The sequence below is a fragment of the Ranitomeya variabilis genome, chromosome 4 (genome assembly GCF_051348905.1).
Source record: "Ranitomeya variabilis isolate aRanVar5 chromosome 4, aRanVar5.hap1, whole genome shotgun sequence".
Classification (NCBI taxonomy): domain Eukaryota; kingdom Metazoa; phylum Chordata; class Amphibia; order Anura; family Dendrobatidae; genus Ranitomeya; species Ranitomeya variabilis.
The window spans coordinates 107072976-107094533 of NC_135235.1; the positions used below are offsets into that span (position 1 = coordinate 107072976).

Below are 21558 nucleotides of genomic sequence, written 5' to 3' on the forward strand. Positions count from 1 at the left end.
AAAGTGGACGACGCTGAGGGATGACATGTGGTGTAGGCTTACCCACATTGGCCAAGACACCTTCAGCACCATCAGCTGAGGAGCACTCATGTAGTCTGGTGAAGTTATGTACACAAGCTTTTAGAACTTCGTTTACGTTGGCTTCACTCAGCTGAATTGCAGACTGGAGGACCCGCCATTTGGCACAAAGAATGCCAAACCCGCACTCCACCAGTCTCCGTGCCCGTGATAAACGTAAGTTAAATATCTGCTGCCGGTGGTCCAAGTTTCGACAGGGATATAGCCTTATGACATGCCTTGTTAACTGGAAGGCTTCATCTGCCACAAGGACATATGGCATAGCTTCTACATTGGAGCCTAGAAGCTGACGTGGTGGTGGTAGGTCCAACTGGTTATCGCGCAGCCGCCGACCCATAATGGAAGAATTGAAGACTCTAGAGTCTCCAGTTCTCCCATAGGCCCCAATATCTACAATTATAAACCTATAATGACTGTCAACCACAGCTAACAGCACTACAGAAAAATACTGTTTATAATTATAGAATTGGGACCCTGAGTTTGGCGTCTTACGCACACGGATGTGTTTCCCATCAATGGCTCCAATGTAATTTGGGAAATCACAATGCTCCTGAAAGCCACACGCAATCTTCATCCAGTCTTCCATCTCGGGCACAGGCATGACCAGTTCATGTAGTCTGGACCAAATTTCAACACACGTAGCCCGCACTATGCCGGAGATAGTTGACCTCCCAATTAAAAATTCAATATGTAGGCCAGCATAAGAAAGGCCAGTTGTCAGGAAGCTGAAAGCAGACAAAAATCACAATTAACAAGGTTTTAATGCTTTTAAAAAATCATATACAACACAAGTACTGAATTTAACATTAATTACATATTCTAACTAAGATTTTTGTTTATTTTTAACATATAATATTTATCAATTTACTTCAGCTGCTAAGCAAAACTAAAAAACACATTTATATTAGAAAAACATCATCAACAAAGAGTATGTGAGGATGGGGAAGTAAGAAGAAACTCCTCTGCGGGTATACATTTCCGCATCCTGGTGTTCGGAAATATTATTCCAGGTCGCACTGTCTCCAACAAAATATCAAAGGTCGCAATACTCATGTTACAGCACTGGTAAAATTTGTCAGGATGTGTCCGCAGAGATGCATATAGCCGGTGAAAATGGCCTTTAGTGAGGCGTTGCCTCAAAAGCGGAGGGACCCACATTCTTCTTCTCCTCCTCACATCCACTATCACTGGGTATGGCTGGCCAAAGCGACATGACAACACCCAGTTATATAACCTCCTCCTGTTGCCTCCAGCTCAAAAATATCTCCAGAATCCGTCCTATCCTCAACCTTCAATCTACTAAAATGCTTGTGCATGCCCTCATCATCTCCCGCCTTGACTACTGCAACATCCTTTTCTGCGGCCTTCCTGCTAACACCCTTGCACCTCTCCAGTCCATCCTTAACTCTGCTGCCCGACTAATCCATCTCTCTCCTCGCTACTCCTCCGCTTTCCCCCTCTGCAAATCTCTTCACTGGCTCCCATTCCCTCAGCGTATCCAGTTCAAATTACTAATACTGACCTACAAGGCCATCCATAACCTGTCTCCTCCATATATCTCTGAACTAATCTCCCGATACCTTCCCTCACGTAATCTCCGGTCCTCCCAAGACCTCCTTCTCTCCTCCACACTTACTCGCTCCTCATCCAATCACCTCCAAGACTTCTCCCGAATATCCCCCATCCTCTGGAATTCTCTGCCCCAACACGTCCGGTTATCCACCACATTCGGATCCTTCAGACGGAGCCTGAAAACCCATCTCTTCAGGAAAGCCTACAGCCTGCAGTGACCCCGCTGCCTCCTCACCACTACCAAAACTACTGCCTCACCAACACTGGAGCTCCTGCAACCCCCAACCTACTGTCTCCTTCCCCATAATCCTGTAGACTGTAAGCCCGCAAGGGCAGGGTCCTCGCCCCTCTGTATCAGTCTGTCATTGTAAGTTTGTCTACTGTAAGTGATATCTGTAACTTGTATGTAACCCCTTCTCATGTACAGCACCATGGAATCAATGGTGCTATATAAATAAATAATAATAATAATAATAATATAACACCCGCTCAGTTGGGGTGAAATGAAGTAGGTCTGACATGTTGCCAAAGAACCACCAACACACCAACAGAAGCACAGCAACAAAATGGCAGATTGGAGGGTGCCACCTGTGGTAAAGGCAATATATAGGGTTGCTGATGATGATTCAAATTAATTTCAGCCCTCAAAACCGTTAAATGTCCATTTTGGAAGGTTGTGAGAAAAAACGCAGTACGGATGCCATATGGATTACATACGGAGGATGACATGCGCAAAATACACGGCCACACCTTGCCAACAGATTACATACGGAACACTGATCAGGGAACTTTTCTGCGTATCTCGGCCGTAAAAACAAACAGACCGTAGTTTTATATGCTAGGTGTGACGCCGGCCTTACTGCTATTATACCTGAGCTGTGTAGTGTTGGCTACTGGTTTCATATATGAGCTGTGTAGTGTCAGGTACTGGTATAAGCACCACACACAGCTCTGGCCATACTCAGCACTTTACACATCTCTGTACAGTACTCCGCTCTATAAACGGCTCTGTATAGTGGCAGAGACAACTCGGCACCGGACTCCGCTGTATACACGGCTCTGTACAGAGGCACAGATGGCTCTACACCATACTCCACTGTATACACGGATCTGTACAGAGGCACAGCCGGCTCTGCACCGTACTCCGCTCTATAAACGACTCTGTATAGTGGCAGAGACAGCTCTGCACCATACTCTGCTCTATACACAGCTCTGTAGAGGCACAGACGGCTCTACACCGTACTCCACTGTATACACGGCTCTGTAGAGGCACAGACAGCTCTGCACCGTACCCCGCTGTATACACGGCTCTGTACAGAGGCACAGACGACTCTACACTGTACTCTGCTCTATAGAGGCACAGACGGCTCTGTACCATACTCCGCTGTATACACGGCTCTGCACCGTACTCCGCTGTATACACGGCTCTGTAGAGGCACAGCCGGCTCTGCACCGTACTCCTCTGTATACACGGCTCTTTACAGAGGCACAGCCGGCTCTGCACCGTACTCCTCTGTATACACGGCTCTTTACAGAGGCACAGCCGGCTCTGCACCGTACTCCTCTGTATACACGGCTCTGCACCGTACTCCTCTGTATACACGGCTCTGTAGAGGCACAGCCGGCTCTGCACCGTACTCCTCTGTATACACGGCTCTGTAGAGGCACAGCCGGCTCTGCACCGTACTCCTCTGTATACACGGCTCTTTACAGAGGCACAGCCGGCTCTGCACCGTACTCCTCTGTATACACGGCTCTGTAGAGGCACAGCCGGCTCTGTACCATACTCCGCTGTATACACGGCTCTGCACCGTACTCCTCTGTATACACGGCTCTGCACAGAGGCACAGCCGGCTCTGCACCGTACTCCGTTGTATACACGGCTCTGCACCGTACTCCGCTGTATACACGGCTCTTTACAGAGGCACAGCCGGCTCTGCACCGTACTCCTCTGTATACACGGCTCTGTAGAGGCACAGCCGGCTCTGCACCGTACTCCGCTGTATACACGGCTCTGTACAGAGGCACAGACGGCTCTGTACCATACTCCGCTGTATACACGGCTCTGCACCGTACTCCTCTGTATACACGGCTCTGCACAGAGGCACAGCCGGCTCTGCACCGTACTCCGTTGTATACACGGCTCTGCACCGTACTCCGCTGTATACACGGCTCTTTACAGAGGCACAGCCGGCTCTGCACCGTACTCCTCTGTATACACGGCTCTGTAGAGGCACAGCCGGCTCTGTACCGTACTCCGCTGTATACACGGCTCTGCACCGTACTCGGCAGCTCACAGTAGCCGCCGGCGCTGCGCGGACAGTTGAGGGCAGCCTGAGCCCCGGGTGAGCGCTGCTTCATAATGAGCTGAGGGCAGCGAGCGGCGGATTGGCCCAGGCAGCCATGAGGAACACCCCGGCCGGGGACTACTAGTGCGCACAGAGCCCGCCCCCGGCCGCACTGCCCCCTGCACCCCTTATACGCCGCCTGCAGCCACGATCCCCCCACAAGTAGCATCTGCCGCCCGGCGCTGTACCGCTGCTGCACCCCCACACAGCAGCCCACCTGCAGCCCCTGCCTCACTCCCAGCACACAGCCCAGTCCCGTGTCCTCCCTCCAAACTTGTGGTGTGTGTCCGGCAGCAATGAGCGGCCGGCGGTGCACACTGACATCTGTCGCCCTGACCTTCCTGTGGGGCATCCGCCTGGCCATGGGGCAGGATTACCAGTTTGGCTTGGACTACTTACTGGACGAGACCCCGGAGGAGACGGAGTACAAGGACCCGTGCAAGGCTGGTAGGTGCCCGACTCCTTCTTTCCATTCATCACTAATTGCCATTGGAGCTGATCTGCATGAAGTTGTCACTAATGGAACAATTCTAATTCTCACATTTATATCAAGGATCTTAAAATCAATAAATAAATATCATGACTAATTGTATTGATGGAACCAAGATTTCCAATATGTCCCCAAAAAATGCAGCGTTCTCCCTAATTTTACGAACCCCACTAGTTGTATCAGCTGTAGATGTGAGTACGTCCTCGGTCGCATGGTGTGAATGTCGCTGCGTCCGTCACCTGCACAACATGCGCCATTCACATGCAGATCGATGGGCGCAGCGGTCGCATCGTTATCAGTGGTCGCCCCGGATGTCGCACATCATGAGGATCTGCCATCAGTTCAGGGATGATAGTGGCACCTGGACCAATCTGGTCACTTTTTGTAGAAATTCGGTGTCGAAGTTTGGATTGAGTAAAATCAACGAATTATCCAGACGCTCAATATTTGGGGCAAAATATGTTACTATTTATTTTGCTTCCTTCGGTTCAAAGTTATATCCTAATCTGTCCTCGTATGTCTGTCACATTTTATTAACCCTTCCTTCGTTCTAGATTTCAGTGAAACTTGAGTGGTGAGTAATAATGGGCCATTCTTCTCCCCTGCCAGGGGTCACCACCCACCTAGGGCCCTGTGAATGGAACATTTGGCTGATGATTCAGTGTAGGTGCAGATGACCGTGTAGTCTCTTGTTTGATCTGAGTGTCATCAAATTCTCTTGGATGAGGAGAAGATGGAGAAAAAAAAGTTCTCCATCTTCTTCATTCTGTCAGCTTGTGGAAATCGGGCTGCACTCTGATGTCATCCAAGTGCAATCTGATGGTTTCCACAGACTCATTGACTTGCATGGGAGTGCGATTCAAATATCAGATCCAATTCGGTCCAAGGGAAAAGTCTGACAAGTGCACGGCCCCAGAGTGCGATCCGATGTTTTGTGAGACCGCACTCGGACTGCCCATGTGCATAAATTGTCAGCCCTGTGTTACCTTACAACTAGGCAAATTTACTAAGCAGGAGCTCTGGAAAGCAAAAAATATAGGGGCTCATTCTGATATTAATTTTTTTCATGTACGAGAAAAACGGTCCTATTTTATTAACCAATTTGGTGCAAGTTTCAGAGAAAAAAAACAAAACGTTTCTCCACTATGTCCTATCTAGCGATCCATGAAAAAGAGACAGCACTCCGATGACATACAAGTGCTGTGCGATTTTTTATTTATTTTTTTCATGTCTCCATATACTTGCATTGTGGAATTTGCTCTGACACTTGGATCAATGTCAGACATGTCTCCGCAATGATGCGCAGATCCCTCAGTCCGCAAAAGAAAATTGGAATTGTCCCATTGTGAAATATCCCATAGACCGTCATATGTAAGAGCGCTATCCATGAAAAACCGGATAGAGCTTATATAACGGATGTCTGAATGAGCCGGTAGTGGGAGAGAATATTTCTGTCAGTTTCTCATTGACTACATGGAGAAGCTTGGGGAAACCTCGCATCATTTATCTATTTTTTTTGCATATGAGAAGAGTTTGGGCAAACACTTGGAAAATGAGATGTAATGCAAATAAAAATAGAGTAATGCACCTAGGACGGAGTAATCCTATAGCTGCATATACATTAAATGGGACCACAAGTGGGCTGAGCAGCAGTGCTCAATGTCAGGCAGCAGCCGCAAAAGCAAACAAGATTTTAGGGTGTATAAAAAGAGAGATAAAATCCCGCAATCCCAACGTATTGTTACCTCTTTCTAAATCACTGGTGAGGCCACATCTAGGATATGGGATCCAGTTTTAGGCTCCACATTTTAAAAGGATATTCAAAAATTACAGTCAGTACAAAGGTGGCAACTAGATTATTACAAGAGATGGAGGTCTCTCATAGGATGAAAGGTTGGAAAAGTTGGGCTTGTTTAGCTTAGAAAAAAGGCGCCTCAGAGGAGGTCTCATTTATATGTAGAAATATTCGTGTGGTCAGTACAGAGGACTCGCGTATGACTTATTCCTTCCTAGGAGCAAACTAAGGACCAGGGGGCACTCATTACGGGTGGAAGACAGACGATCCCTTCAGATAAATCGGAAAGGGTTCTCTACAGTTAGAGCAGTCAGACGGTGGAATGCCGACCACAAGAGGAAGTAATGGCGGACACTAACAGCTTTTATACAAGGGCTGGGTTATAGTTAATATAGTGACATAATGTATAATTGGTGGAAACAGTGTGATCTAGGTCTTTTTTTCAACCTGTGTAACTATGCAAGTTCTGCTGACAATCTGATCCAGCGCAGTAATGAAAAACAGTCCGTTGTTCTTTGGTTGTTTATTTTTAAGTACGACAAGAGCAATGGCCGTCTGCATGAGGGAGAAGGGTATGTGCGCATAACCTCTTAATTATGATGGAGGTGCCAAGGTTTTGTTACGCGGATTCGCTTCAGGAACAAGCCGGCGGTCTATTTCCTGAAGCGCTTCAATGGCTGTTTTGCCCTTGCCTTTTGTGGCTGTGTCTTTTTCCTTGTACTTCCACCTACCAAAAGTTGCGGCTTCTAAAACAATGAATGAACATATTACTCCTGTTAACCGCTTTATGGTTTCCAAACCATGAAAATGTTAAAAGATGTAAGAAAAGACCCGAACATGTGCACAGCAATGTAGTTTTTACATTGCTGCACAATATGTTCCTTTTTTGTGGTGCATTTTCAGGTGGATTCTGGACAGAATCTGTCTGAAAAAGACATTGTGTAACATACCCTAAAAGTGTTATAAAAAATTAAACCTTCCAATCAGCTCAAATTCCGAAAGCCATGAACTGTGCATGTTCTTTGCTTTTCAGTCCTTCCCCACTGCTTTCGGGGTTTTACTCTTCTGTGAAATGATGCCGCTTCCATAATGGTGATACATGACGTGGCCAACCATCACTCATCAATATGGCATCACAATAACATGTGGTAATTACTCCGACAAGTAGTGATGGAAGCCAGATCGTGGTGCCAGTAGAATGGCATTGGGGCAATCTGTTCTCTGAAGGAGCTACTGCTGACCAGGTGATCGCCACAGGTATGGCAGTGGAAATGTGATTTTACATGAAGACCAGTGAAATGAACAGTGACCGACCACTAGTGATGATGTAACATGCTGGGATAAGGTGTTATCTGAGCATGCTCATGTGCTAACAGAATGTCTTCGGCGTGCTCAAATGATATGTCCGAGTCTCCGCACCTGCATGTGTTGTGGCTGATCGACAGCCGCAACACATGCAGGGATTGCTTGATTGTTAGGGAATCCCCACATGTGTTGTGGGTGTCGAAAAGCAGCGAGACATGCAGGTGCGGGGACTCGGACATATCATTCGAGCACGCCAAAGACAGTCGGTTAGCACTTGAGCGTGCTCTGATAACACCTTATCCCAGCACGTTCGCTCATCACTAATGGTCATGTGTTCTACAGTGGGAAAGACTTCGGCCATGTTCACATGTTCAGTGTTTGGTCAGTATTTTACATCAGTATTTGTAAGCCAAAACCAGGAGTGGGTGATAAATACAGAAGTGGTGACGGATTTCTGTTAGGCTTTTCCTCTAATTGTTCCACTCCTGGTTTTGGCTGCAAATACTGATGTAAAATACTGACCAAATACTGCTAGTGTGACCGTAGCCTTCCTTCGCGCTGTATTGATTTTGGAGGCCTCCTTGTAAAGTCTATATGTCTTTATAGTGCACGGTTAGGTGTTGTTGTGTTAAGTTGGCCATTCAACCTTCTTGAAACTGAAGGTTCCCATACACATAAGAGAAAGGCCCGTTTTGGCTGCACTGATGTGTGTTGGGGCTTCCCTATACTCCAAGAGATGATGTCTGGGGAGAGCAGGATGGGACATGTTGAATTTTCGTGCCCAATCCTTTTGTTCTCGGGGTAGATTAGCTGCCACTGGAGGCGCCTGACAGCAGCTCTCTATTAGGCCAGTCTCACATGTCCAGATAATTCCGGTACCGGAAAAATCGGTACCGGAGTTATCCGTGTGTCCGTGTGCTCACGTGGCACATCAGTGTGGCACACGTGCGGCAGCCGTGTGCCGCCCGTGTGCCGACTGGGTACCACACGGACCGTGCACGAGACAGCGCTAGAGATGGGAGGTGGAGCCGCATATTCATCACTGTAATGAACGGCACCACGTGACCGCTCATACAGGAAGAAGCTGCGGCGCTGAGAGGAAGCATCGAGGGAGCCGGGTAAGGATTTCCAGCGGGCGGGCGCACAGGGGGTGGGAGGCGGGTGGTGACTGGGATCTTTATTTTAAACACACAAAAAATAAAAAAACAATGATTTTTCATTCCTTCTCTCCAGCGAACACTGCTGGGGTGAAGGAATGAATTCCGGCTTCAGCACCACACGCTGGGGGGGACATTGCTTACTGTAGCGCTGTCTCCTGCATGGCACACGGACGGCACACGGACAGCATCCGTGTGCGGTACGTGTTTTACACGGACCCATTGACTTTAATGGGTCCGTGTGATCCATGCGTTCCCACGAACACTGACATGTCTCCGTGTTTTTCAAACGGAAACACGGTCCGTGAAAACACGCTGACATGTGCAGAGACACATTGATTTTAATGTGTCTACTTGAGTCAGTGTCTCCGGTACGTGAGAAAACTGTCACCACACGTACCGGAGCCACTGACGTGTGAAACCGGCCTTAAAAACACAACGCTGAAGCAATAATAGCACACTCTAGATTAGCATTGGGCCGGTGCTTACGGAACGTTTAGGGCCAATTCATTCCTTTGATAAAGCTGAATTCTAATATTGGCAATTGTCCAATCTAATTTCCATCTTCTATTTTAGTCATTTAAAAAAAAAAAGTGCAAAAAATACTCAGTGGTGAATTTTTCACTGACTTTTCTGCACTGTGTGTTACCAATCTCTAGTCACATTAATAAGATCCTCAAAAATGTATCTTGATATTAGAGTCTGTTAGGCTTCTTTTACACATATCGTTGTTTTGCTGTCTGTTTCTATGGGGCCGCAAAAACGGGCCGCAATAATTTCACGGTGTGCCCTGCGCCATATGGCCGTGAGGGCTGTATTTACAGCCGTGAAAAAAAATCGAGCGTGCTCGATCTTTTTCCCGGCTTATGGACACGGCCCGCATTGAAAATCAATGGGGCCGCAAAAACAACGGAAGTTTGTTTTGGTGGTTCACCGTGACTTCCGGTTTTGCGGAATGCCTTTGGTTTTCCAATACTATTTCCATAGTATTGGAAACCCGAAAAACACCGATCCGCAAGTTTTTTACGGTCCGCTATTGCAGCAGACCGTGAAAATTGCGTCGATACAGTCCGTAAAAAGGCCTGCAATATTGGGCAGCAAAAAACCCGGTATGTGTAAAAGTAGCCTTAGGCTGGATTTACACATCCGTGTGTCACGGTCCAAGTACGGCACTGAGCGGCTGCAGGTCATGAAGGTGTTTATTTTGGGTCGGAAGACCCTCGGCTCGTCCGTTCTTCACAGACTGTGCGGATGTGGATGTTTAGAAGGACGTACTAAAACGTGGCAGTCATGTCTGCAAATTATCAGTTGAGCACACGGCCAGTACACAGACTGAAAATACAGCCTTTAGGACTAGTTCGGACTACAGCACACTGACCAGCGTTATTGAATAGAGCTGTTAAGATATCACTTTTTGTTCACATGGGCAGAATGCACATATGGATCATAATTGCATCTGATTTCTATGGATACATTGCAATTAGTAGCATAGGAAACTATTTGGTCTTGTGAATTTTACTGCTGACTTATAAAAAGGGATGCCGCATGGATGACACACAAATGTAAAAAACAGACACATGAATAACATGGATAACGTGCAGATGCAATATGGAAGGAAATGTTATATTTTTTTTCTGGATGAAAATAGGAGGATTCTTCATATGCTGATCTTAGGCTGCAACTGTTCCAGAATCTTTTCCATAAATGTTTGGAGAGATTATTCGGGACTATTTAATTCTTTTTCTTATGGGGCTAAGAACTTACAGGTAGGTAGTTGTGAACTATCTGATTGTTGTGCCTGGCACCGATATCTGCCAGCTCAGTGCGGTCACAGACCGTTCCTGGCAGCAATTCTGCGGCTTCCGGTGATGTCATGTCGACCGAACAGCTGCTTCTCTTCCGCTCTGCTGTGTTAACGATATGTCTCTACTGATGTCATGCTGATTGACAGCCGGCTTCCCACTGCATAACTGCGGGGAACCAGCTGTCAATCAGCACGATGTCAGCAGTCACGCCCATCAACAGAGCAGCCCAGCAGATCTGCGCTGTTGATGTGGAGCAGCTAAATTTCCTAGTGAAGGTGTCGACCTGGGATAACTAAACTTATATATTATATAGATTACGTGAGGTCCATATTGAGGGATCGCTGAGTTGTCAAGCTCCTTTATTTTGATCATTGTTACTGCATAGACTTTTTTATGTATATGTTTGCTAGGTTTGAACTTGTCAGGCAGAGTATTATGAAATACTTATGTGTTTAACTGTTACAGATCTTTTTCCTTCTGGAGAAGTGGACTGAATATAACATCTGACTGGTACTATATTTAGTACCTTTAGTTTTGGGACCTTTATTATTATTATTATTATTATTATTATTAATAATAATAATAATAATAATAATAATAATAATAATAATATTATTATTATTATTTAGTACCTGTAGAGACACAGAAGGTCAGTTGATGCTCTGGTCCGCTAGCCGAAACCACATGGACCAGGGATTATCTATTCTAGACGAACACCCGCTCTCCTTTAACCTTGGATGTTATACTACTCAGACAACACAGGGTGAGGGTAAAACAGTGTGGCAATACTTTATTGAACCACAAAACAGGGAAAGAACACATAACACAGTCCAAGCAAAATACCAAAGATGGTACAAATTACAGTCTCACCCTTTTGCTGACTCACTGAGATAAGAGCAGCTGTTACTTTAGAGCTTCCAGGGCCGACTACCCCACCTGTGGCAGGCACACAGAGAGGAGGTAACGACAAGCTTAGGAAGATGACAATCCATTGAGGTTCAAGGCCAGTTGACCTTAGGGTCACAACCTGGCTTCTCCAAACGTCTCCATGGAGCCAGTTCCCATTCCTGGCTTTCCCAAACATATGCATGGCGCTCAGGTGACTGAGGGGTCCAAATCCTGACTACCCCAAATGTATCCATAGTTCAGTGATGGTCAGTGAAGCAGATCTGTATTCATTTCATCCAAGGCAATGGAACCCAAGCTCTCATCCTCCATAATGTCAAATCTGTGTCCCTCTTATTAATAATAATAATAATAATAATCTTTATTTATATAGCGCCAACATATTCCGCAGCGCTTTACAGTTTAACAGTTTCAAACACAACAGTCATAGGTAACAATGTTAACAATACAGCAATAAAGCAAAATAAGACGACCCTGCTCGTGAGAGCTTACAATCTACAATGAGGTGGGGAGATACAAAGTACAGGTGTATATTTACAATGATGGTCCAGCCATCTTCAGGGGGTGGGGGGTAGATGAGATAGTGAATGGAGCCATGATTTCTGGGCTGATGTCTTGTAAAGAGTCTCTGGTTCTTTGGATCTCTGGTTCTCTGGATGTCTCTAGGTATATAAAGGTATATATCCTCTTTCCTTCAAGCCAGCATTCACAGTTAAAGGGGAAGAATGGTGACAAGATCAATTTGCATTGTTTGATTATGTAATCTACTTGCATAGTTTTCCCTCCTCTGTTTTATAAGTCAAAAAACTGGCTGGCCTGGACAATGTGTAGTCAACATATCAACAAACATCATTGTTCAATGACCCTGTATCACTGTCTTTCAAAGTTGGCAGACCACAAGTTGTAGGACCTGATATAAGATGCAAAACATTAACCATTCATCTATTTAGAAATATCAATTTAACCTAGAACAAGAGTCAACATTTCAGACTCTTGACCAACAAGAAAGAAACACATAAATTCAAAAGTCAACTTATATGTTGAACAGTCTATTCCTCCTGGCTTGCTGAAAATAAACATCAGGTTAATTAACAAACTGCTGTGACGTCACATTACCTTCTTTTAGTACCTTTATTATTGGTAGCTTTATTTAATCTAGCTCTCTGTCCATTTGGAGGAGCATTCTTTATGGTCATCTTTATGATGACGTTTTGATTGACACACTTGCTCTACATGTCCAATTATCTGTTAGTAATAGAGTTCACATTCGCGCATTCAGGGTTACTGTCGTTGAGTGGGGCCACCTTACCGTTAACATTAGTGTGCCAACCTCCGCAGGAAGGTAGGACAGGGTATATTAGGGTTTTCTTAGCCCATTACAAGCCCTACCTATTTGCATCATTTGACTATCCCTTGACATTGTACCTGTATGATACCCTCTTAATGACTACTAATGATTGACATACCTCACATCTAAACCCAAGTCTTCTTTATCACTTTCATTGCGCTTTATTCACTTTATATTTGAACCATTAGAGTGCTTATTAGGGCATTCAATGATTCCTACGTTGAGCAGGGGCGCCATACTATTAAACGTTAGAGTGCCAACCTGCGCAGTTACGCATAGTGACTGCTAGGGAATACAAAGGTATTATTAATTGTTTATATACCCTATCGAATATATTGACAGATTTTTGTATTTACCCTGATGCTGTATTTCTATTATACATTGGTATTTGTCTGTTAATGTTTGTTGTGAGTCATGCTTTTAACATATTATTAAAAGTTCATTTTTAGGGGTCTACTTTTGTCTTCCGGTTTTCAATATTGTTAACAACTACCTGCCTGCTAGTTCTTAGCCCCATAAGAAAAAAGAAAATAATCCTGGATAATCCCTTTAATTGTGTGATCACTCTATTAGAAATAGCCATATTTTGAATTGTATAGAGAACTTAGTTGTAGCATTATTTAGAATATAACATCTATACTGAGCTTGTATGCTAGGTAAATAAACCAATATACACTAAGCCTTATGTCTACACAAGTTTATAATAGACGGTAAACATCGTTCAGCTCTAATTGACAGGTAAATAGCTGTAATCCGTGAATAATTAACCACCTCGCCCTTTCTAGATGTGTCTGCATTGTACTTCTCAAGCACAGTTCATAAGCAAGTGCAAAGCTTGGCCATACATGTTAGACTAAGTTCACACATATCCGATGCTGCATGCTGAGCACTGCATGGGGGTTTCATTGGAAACCCTGAGAAAGCCAAGACTGATCCATTCACTATTATGAGGTCAACTATTATGAGTCACTTTGGACTCTCTTTGTCTGACATCCATTCTGGTAGTGTTCTTCTACTGATGTGCACGAAAGCATGGTAGACTAAGCTTTTGTGCACATCTGAGAAAGTTGGACTACCCTGACAGACACCAGACGTAGGAAAATAGAAAAAAAAATGAAAAAAATTGGAGTCTGGCTCAACAGGACTGGATTTCCTTTTCTTTTTCTTTTTCAAAAAAAATATATAGTGCATACAAAAGAAAAATGTACATGGTCGATATGACCAAGTCTACGTGTTTCGACTGCACTAGGCAGTCGACTGCCTAGTGCAGTCGAAACGTGTCGACTTGGTCATGTCGACCATGTACATTTTTCTTTTGTATGCACTATATTTTCTTTTGAAAAATAAAAATAAAATTAAATCCAGTCCTGTTGAGCCGGACTCCAATTTTTTTCTATTTTCCTTGTTGTGAGGCCAGGGCGAGGCCAGAGTCTGAGCCCCAGGTGGATGAGCATAGAGCTACTGGGTGAGCTGGAATCAAGTTTCTATAATAGACACCAGATATAGTCCGAAAGTAGAGTGACTCATAATAGTCAGCCTCATAATAGAGAATGAGTCTGAGTCTTCACATTGGAATTCTATATTCCTTTTCCTCTATACACAAGTATATTCAGTCAAGCATTCCTGTTTTCCAGGACGTCCCCCTGACAGCACAATGGAGGACGTCCTCCTCCTCCTTGCAGGGACAGGTAACACAACACGAGAGGTTAAAAGGTCCCACTCCTCCCCCTTTCCCTCAGTGTTTTTCCTGTCCCTGCATGGAGGGACACACGAGAGGAACAGCGCTATACAGCGTGAAGACTCACCAGACCGGAGGGCTCGGGGGATCGTGCGGCTAGGCCAATATCCTTCCCCCGCCGTATTAAGCCCCAGGCAAGAAACTCCCCGGTGGGGAGTCCCTCTGCCCAGAGACCAGTCGAGCGGACGAGCTCCTGGGTTGAACCGCTTCCTCCCGGGGGGAGGCTCTCGGTTCAGGCGCCAGGAGAAGAGGCGCCGCATGAGAATTATCCGGCGCCAGCAGCAGGCGTGACGGGCGTTCCACAGCGTGGAACGCGGCAATAGGAATCATATACCGGACAGTGCTTCCGGTATCAGCACAGGTAAGGTGACGTCACATCCGGGGCGCGCCTGACGCCCTCTCCTCCTGGCATCTCAGCGTGCGTTCCACTTGGTGGAACGCGGAAGTGAGCGTCCTTAAGGGCGCCGAGCACAGAGCGCCGCAGCGTTTCATTCAGCGTTCCTTCTGGAGTAAGGAGCGCCAGATTTGAAGTGTGGAGGAGCGTTTGAGCTACAGGACATGAGTTGTGGTCTGTGCTAGCCAGACGGTCGGAAAGAATGCCGGAGACTAAGGGTGAGTGCGGCAGATGCTGCTATATCCCGCATTTGGTTGCTTATATTTAAAAAAGCTTATTTTATATACGGGGCATTTCTCAACAGAGAATGCGGAGGACAGAAATGAGGAGACTGGGGTAAGTGCGCAGTGCGCATATTACTTACATAAGACCGCATGCAGTCTGAGCCATTCTTATTCTTATTATAGGATAAAGAGGCCACTCAAACTCCCCTTTCTCAGGCAAAAAAGTCGGGCAAAGCGGGAGCAAAATCTAGGAGATGCTCCATGTGCAACATGAAGCTTTCAGAAGCATACAAGAAAGCTCTCTGCAGTTCTTGTATCACTAAGGTTGTCAGGGATGAACAACCAGCAATGTTGTCGGAGATGAGGAGTCTAATCCGAGAAGAAATCCAAAACTCACTGGCCTCTATGTCCCAACGGAATAGGAGCAGTCCAAGTCCGGCTCGTAAGAGACCAAGAAGGGATCCAGAACAGGAAGACCAGGAGGTTTCTTCAGAAGCAGAGTCGGAATACGGAGAGTTTGACCAGGAAGAAGGAGAATTGCCATTGGAACAGGAACAAGGCAGAAGGTATTACTTTCCGGTAGAAGATACAGAAGAGTTGGTTCAAGCGGTCAGGAATACCATGCAGATAAAGGAAGATCCACGTCCAAGATCTAGACAGGATCAGATGTTCGGAGGTCTCACACATCAAGAACAAACAGTGTTCCCGGTGAGCGACCATATTCGCCGTATGATATCTCAGGAATGGAGAGATGCGGAACGAAGGTTGGTGATGTCTAGAGAATTTAAGAACCGTCTTCCATTTAATCCAGACGAGATCAAGACATGGGAAGAAATTCCTAAGGTAGATGTTCCCATAGCCAAAGTGGCAAAGAAGACTTCCATACCTTTCGAAGATTCATCTAGCCTCAAGGATGCCATGTACCGTAAGGCGGATATTCTGTTACGCCGAACCTGGGAGACTTCTGCAGCTCTGATAAAGACTAATATCGCAGCCACGTCGGTGGCAAGATCCATGTTCCTGTGGGTGGAACAATTGGAAGAACATTTAATTAATAAGACTCCAAGGGCTGATATAATTTCTTCCCTGCCTATCATAAAGTCAGTCACTGGAGTCAGATCTCAGTCAACAGTTATGTCCTCAAAATAATCTCAGACGGTTACAGAATAGAACTGGTCTCCCATGTACCGCAGAGGGTTATAGCACCAACAGTGGTAGCTACAAATTCCCCTATGTTCTCAGACCTGCAAGATCTGTACAAGTCCCAGGTCATAGTTCAAGTTCCTTTTCCAGAATTAAACACAGGTCATTATTCCTCCCTATTCTCGATTCCAAAGGCGTCGGGAGAATCCCGTACAATAATAAATTTGAAACCTCTGAACGTATACGTCAGGTACAAAAAATTCAGAATGGAGTCAATCAGGTCAACCATTCATCTGATAAACAAGGATTCGATGATGTGCACTCTCGACCTGAAGAGTGCGTATTATCAGGTTCCGATTCACCCCTCTTCTCAGGAGCTTCTGAGATTCTCGGTGAGTTTTCCGGACCAAACCTGCCACTTCCAATTTCAATGCCTCCCATTCGGTCTAGCATCTGCTCCAAGAATCTTCACAAAATTAGTAGCAGAAGTAGTGGCGTTCCTAAGAAACCAAGGAATAACAATAATTCCGTACTTGGACGATTTTCTCATCATAGCACAGTCCGAGATCATTCTGCGGCAACACACAGATCAGGTCATAGCAGTATTGGAACAACTAGGATGGGTCGTAAACCGAAGAAAGTCCCATCTAAGACCAGAGACTCGAAAAAATTTTTTGGGAGTACTTTTGGATTCTACAACCAGACAATCCTTCTTGCCAAGGGACAAACGAAGCCCATTAATAAAGATGGTGCTACAGTTTCAAAGAAAGCCAGTTACGATAAGAATGGCCATGGAAATCTTGGGGAAGATGACAGCGTGCATCCCTTGTGTCAGATGGGCTCAAGCGCACTCAAGACCCTTACAAGAACAAGTACTCTCGGTATGGGATCGTTCCCGGTCATCATTAGACAAGAAGATGCTTCTATCAATGAAGGTAAGAAGTTCACTGCGATGGTGGACCCGGGACGACAATCTAAGAAGTGGAGTTCCTTGGATATCTTCCCCTTGTGTGGTAATCACCACAGACGCAAGTCAGTGGGGATGGGGAGCACACTTAGGAGGAAAATTCTTTCAGGGCAAGTGGCCCAAAGAAATCAGTCAGATGTCGTCGAATTACAGAGAACTATACGCAGTTTGGGAAGCTCTCAGAAGAAACTATTCATGCCTAAAAGGCAAGCACGTAAAAATCCTGTCAGACAACGTGACAGCAGTATCCTTTTTAAGACATCAAGGAGGTTCCAGACACAGGGCGCTTCAAATTCTAGCGCAAACAATATTCACATGGGCAGAAAACGTGGTCCTGTCGATAACAGCGGTTCATCTAGAAGGTTCCCAAAACATTCTAGCCGACTATTTAAGCAGAAAGAAGGTTTGTCCGACCGAATGGGAACTAAATCAAGAGATGTTCCAGATACTATGCCACCGTTGGGGAACGCCCAGGATAGATTTATTCGCCACAAGGAAAAATTCAAAGGTGTCCAGGTTTTACTCTCTCAACCCTTCAGACATACCAGAAGCAGTCGATGCCTTAAGCCAAACATGGAACGAACCTCTTTCTTACGCATTTCGCCCAATAGCACTTATTCCAATAGTGCTGAGGAAGATTCAAGAGGACCGGGCAACGGTGCTCACGAATGTACCATTCTGGCCAAAGAGAAGTTGGTTCCCGTTATTGGGGGCCATGTCAGTGGAAGACCCTATCAAACTCCCGTTATGGAGGGATATCATTCACCAAGGACCAGTATTGCACCAGGATCCGGAGAGGCTACACCTGTCAGCGTGGATCCTGAAAGGGACATCTTGAAATCCAGAGGTCTTTCGGATGAAGTAATCACAACCATACAGGCTAGTAGGAAGCCTGTGACCACAGCCATCTACCACAAAATCTGGAGGAAATTTTGTTTGGAAAGTGGCAGGTCGGCCGTGATACCGGGGGCTTTGGATGTTCCTAGAGTCTTAAATTTTTTACAGACTGGGTTTAACTTGGGGCTCAGGCCGAGTACAATTAAAGTCCAGATCTCGGCCCTTAGTACCTTTTTAGATTATCCATTGGCCTCCCACCCCTGGATAATTAGATTTGTGAGGGCTATCCAAAGATTACGGCCTACGTTAAGACAACTAGCTCCTACATGGGACTTAAATCTGGTCCTCAGGGCGCTGTGTAAAGATCCTTATACTCTTGAGGAAGACATGCCCATTTCAATACGTACCTGGAAGACTGCCTTTTTAGTTGCAATTACAACTGCTAAACGCATAGGGGAAATTCAAGCCCTATCTATTAAGGATCCATATCTTCAGGTTCGAGAAGACCATATTATTCTAAAACTAGATCCAGCATTTATCCCTAAAATAGCCTCCGTTAAAAACCGGGACCAGGAGATAATTTTACCGTCCTTTTGTGAGAACCCGGCTAATGAAAAAGAACAAGCTTTACACTCCCTTGATGTTAGGCAGGCGGTATTAAGCTATCTAGAGGCCACTAGCTCCTGGAGAAAGGACCCTAATCTTTTTATTCTGTTTGGGGGTAAGAATAGGGGTAAAAAAGCGTCCAAGCCTTCAATAGCCAGATGGATCACAACTATAATTTCGAAAGCCTACTCATCAGAGGGGATAGCTTGCCCAACAGGGATAAAAGCGCACTCTACTAGAGCGGTCTCAGCATCATGGGCTGAGCGAGCAGGAGCGTCTCTAGATCAGATTTGCAAGGCCGCAACTTGGGCCAGAGTAAACACATTTTGTAAGCATTATAAATTAGATGTTATGGCAGCCCAGCAGACATCATATGGGAGAAAGGTTCTCCAGGCAGTTGTCCCACCCTAAGGGAGTTTTCTTTGGTATTCTCCATTGTGCTGTCAGGGGGACGTCCTGGAAAATGGGTATTATACCTACCGATAATTCGGTTTCCAGGAGTCCATCCTGACAGCACTGTTATTTCCCCCCCCTATGCATGCCAGTTCATATGCTGTAATATGTTTGGTTAATAAAGTTTTCAAAGTATATCTATCCATAGTGTGGTACTTGTCAAAACACTGAGGGAAAGGGGGAGGAGTGGGACCTTTTAACCTCTCGTGTTTTGTTTCCTGTCCCTGCAAGGAGGAGGAGGACGTCCTCCATTGTGCTGTCAGGATGGACTCCTGGAAACCGAATTATCGGTAGGTATAATACCCATTTTCTCTTTGAATTGGGGGGTGAGAGGGAGTGCAGAAGTGATCATTTAATGTAACTGTTGTGTTTGATGCAGGGGTGTAACTACAACAGGTGCAGGGGTTGCAATCGCACCCGGGCCCTAAAAGTCCCTTTGGTCTATAGAAAAAGACTATTGCTATTAAAGATTCAAAATATTTGGGGGCCCATGAGTTTCAAGTTGCGACACTGGTTTGATGATTTTGACCCCAAAAAAGTGTTGCAGAAGTCACTCCGTAGCTATATTCAGTTTTTTTTTCAGAACATTTTGGAGTGTAAACTTCCCAAAATCCTACTCAAAAAGTGCTTCAAAAACTCTTGTAAAATTCTTCCAATTCATTTCTATAGTAAATCCGCCTTGCTGTTCATATGCTGAATTTTTGGAGCCTTTATTTTTCCTAAAGAGGTTTTGAAACACTCCAGAGGGAAATCGGAAAGTGCATGTCACTTCTTTGCAGTGCATCGTAACGGAAACCTTTCCAAACCAGGCACTGTCTAATCAGAAGGCTGGAAAAAACTTTTCAGGGAAAAAAAAAATCTTCTAAAATTCATCAGAATAGCTTCAGGAAACATTTCAAAAAGAAAAACTCCTCCTAAACCTCCCCCCAAAAGGAAAAAAATATTCCTGAAACTGTTTCTGCTTGAAAACTCTTGGTTTTTAAACTCCTGAAATGTCCAAAATGAATCTCGCCATCCGGCTATGATCCCACAGAATTTTACGATGAAGATGGTTCTTAATGACATTGACTGTATGATTAAGAACTATTTTGAGCACAAAGGAGTCCTGCAAATGATGATGTGGTGGCTTCCACAGAGCCCTCATCTCAACATTGTGACTGCCTGAGACTACTTGAAAAAATAGAAGGATTTGCACTAGCGACATCCACAGAAGATTTGCGGTTAGTTCTCCGAGATATCCCTACTGAATTCCTTAAAAATCTGTGTAGAAGAATTGATGAAAGCAAAGGGCGGGCAGACCAAATAGGGATTTGATTTAAGTTCTTTGTTTATTCACTTTGCATTTTGTTATTGGATGAAAATAAACTACTAACACTAGCATCATTTCTTCCCACACTTACCTAAAACTTCTGCACAGTTTTGGGGTAGAAACTATCTTTTGATCGATGATTATGGCTTACAGCCGATGAAAACCCAAAAGTCATTATCTCAGTAAATTAGAATAATTAACAAAAAAACCTGCAAAAGCTTCCTAAGCGTTTAAAAAGGTCCCTTAGTCTGTTTCAGTAGGCTCCACAATCATGAAGAAGACTGCTGACTTGACAGATGTCCAGAAGGCAGTCATTGAGTCACTCCACAAGGAGGGTAAGCCAGAAAAGGTCATTGCTAAAGAAGCTGGCTGTTCAGAGGTGCTGTATCAAAGCATATTAATGGAAAGTTGAGTGGAAGGAAAATGTGTGGTAGAAAAGGTGCTCAAGCAACCGGGATAACTGCAGCCTTGAAAGGATTGTTAAGAAAAGACCATTCAAAAATTTGGGGGAGATTCACAAGGAGTGGACTGCTGCTGGAGTCATTGCTTCAAGAGCCACCACACACAGACGTATCCAGGACACGGGCTACAAGTGTTGCATTCCTTGTGTCAAGCCCCTCGTGACCAATAGACAACTCCGGAAGCATCTTACCTGAGCCAAGGAGAAAAAGAACTGGACTGTTGCTCAGTGATCTAAGGTGTTGTTTTCAGATGAAAGTAAATTTTGCATTTCATTTGAAAATCAAGATCCCAGAGTCTGGAGGAAGAGTGGAGAGGCCACAATCTAAGCTGCTTGAGGTCTAGTGTGAAGTTTCCACAATCAGTAATGGTTTGGGGAGGCATGTCATCTGCTTGTGTAGGTCCACTGTGTTTTATCAAGACCAAAGTCAGCGCAAACGTCTTCCAGAAATTTTAGAGCACTTCATGCTTCCCTCTGCCGACAAGTTTTTTGGAGATGGAAAATCCATTCTTCAGCAGGACTTGGCACCTTTCCACACTGCCAAAAGTACCAATACCTGGTATAAAATGAACAGTATCACTGTGCTTGATGATTGGCCAGCAAACTCGCCTGACCTTAACCCC

General features: G+C 45.1%; 1 protein-coding gene across 1 annotated transcript in view; it reads left to right on the plus strand.

Moving 5' to 3' along the window:
- Nucleotides 1–4089: 4089 nt before the first annotated feature.
- TLL2 (tolloid like 2) overlaps nucleotides 4090–21558 on the plus strand; it is a 253017-nt gene continuing 235548 nt past the window's right edge. The window contains exon 1 of the mRNA XM_077259078.1: nucleotides 4090–4445. Coding sequence (XP_077115193.1) covers nucleotides 4295–4445 — 151 coding nt within the window. The 5' untranslated portion in view covers nucleotides 4090–4294. The remainder of the gene's footprint in view (nucleotides 4446–21558) is intronic.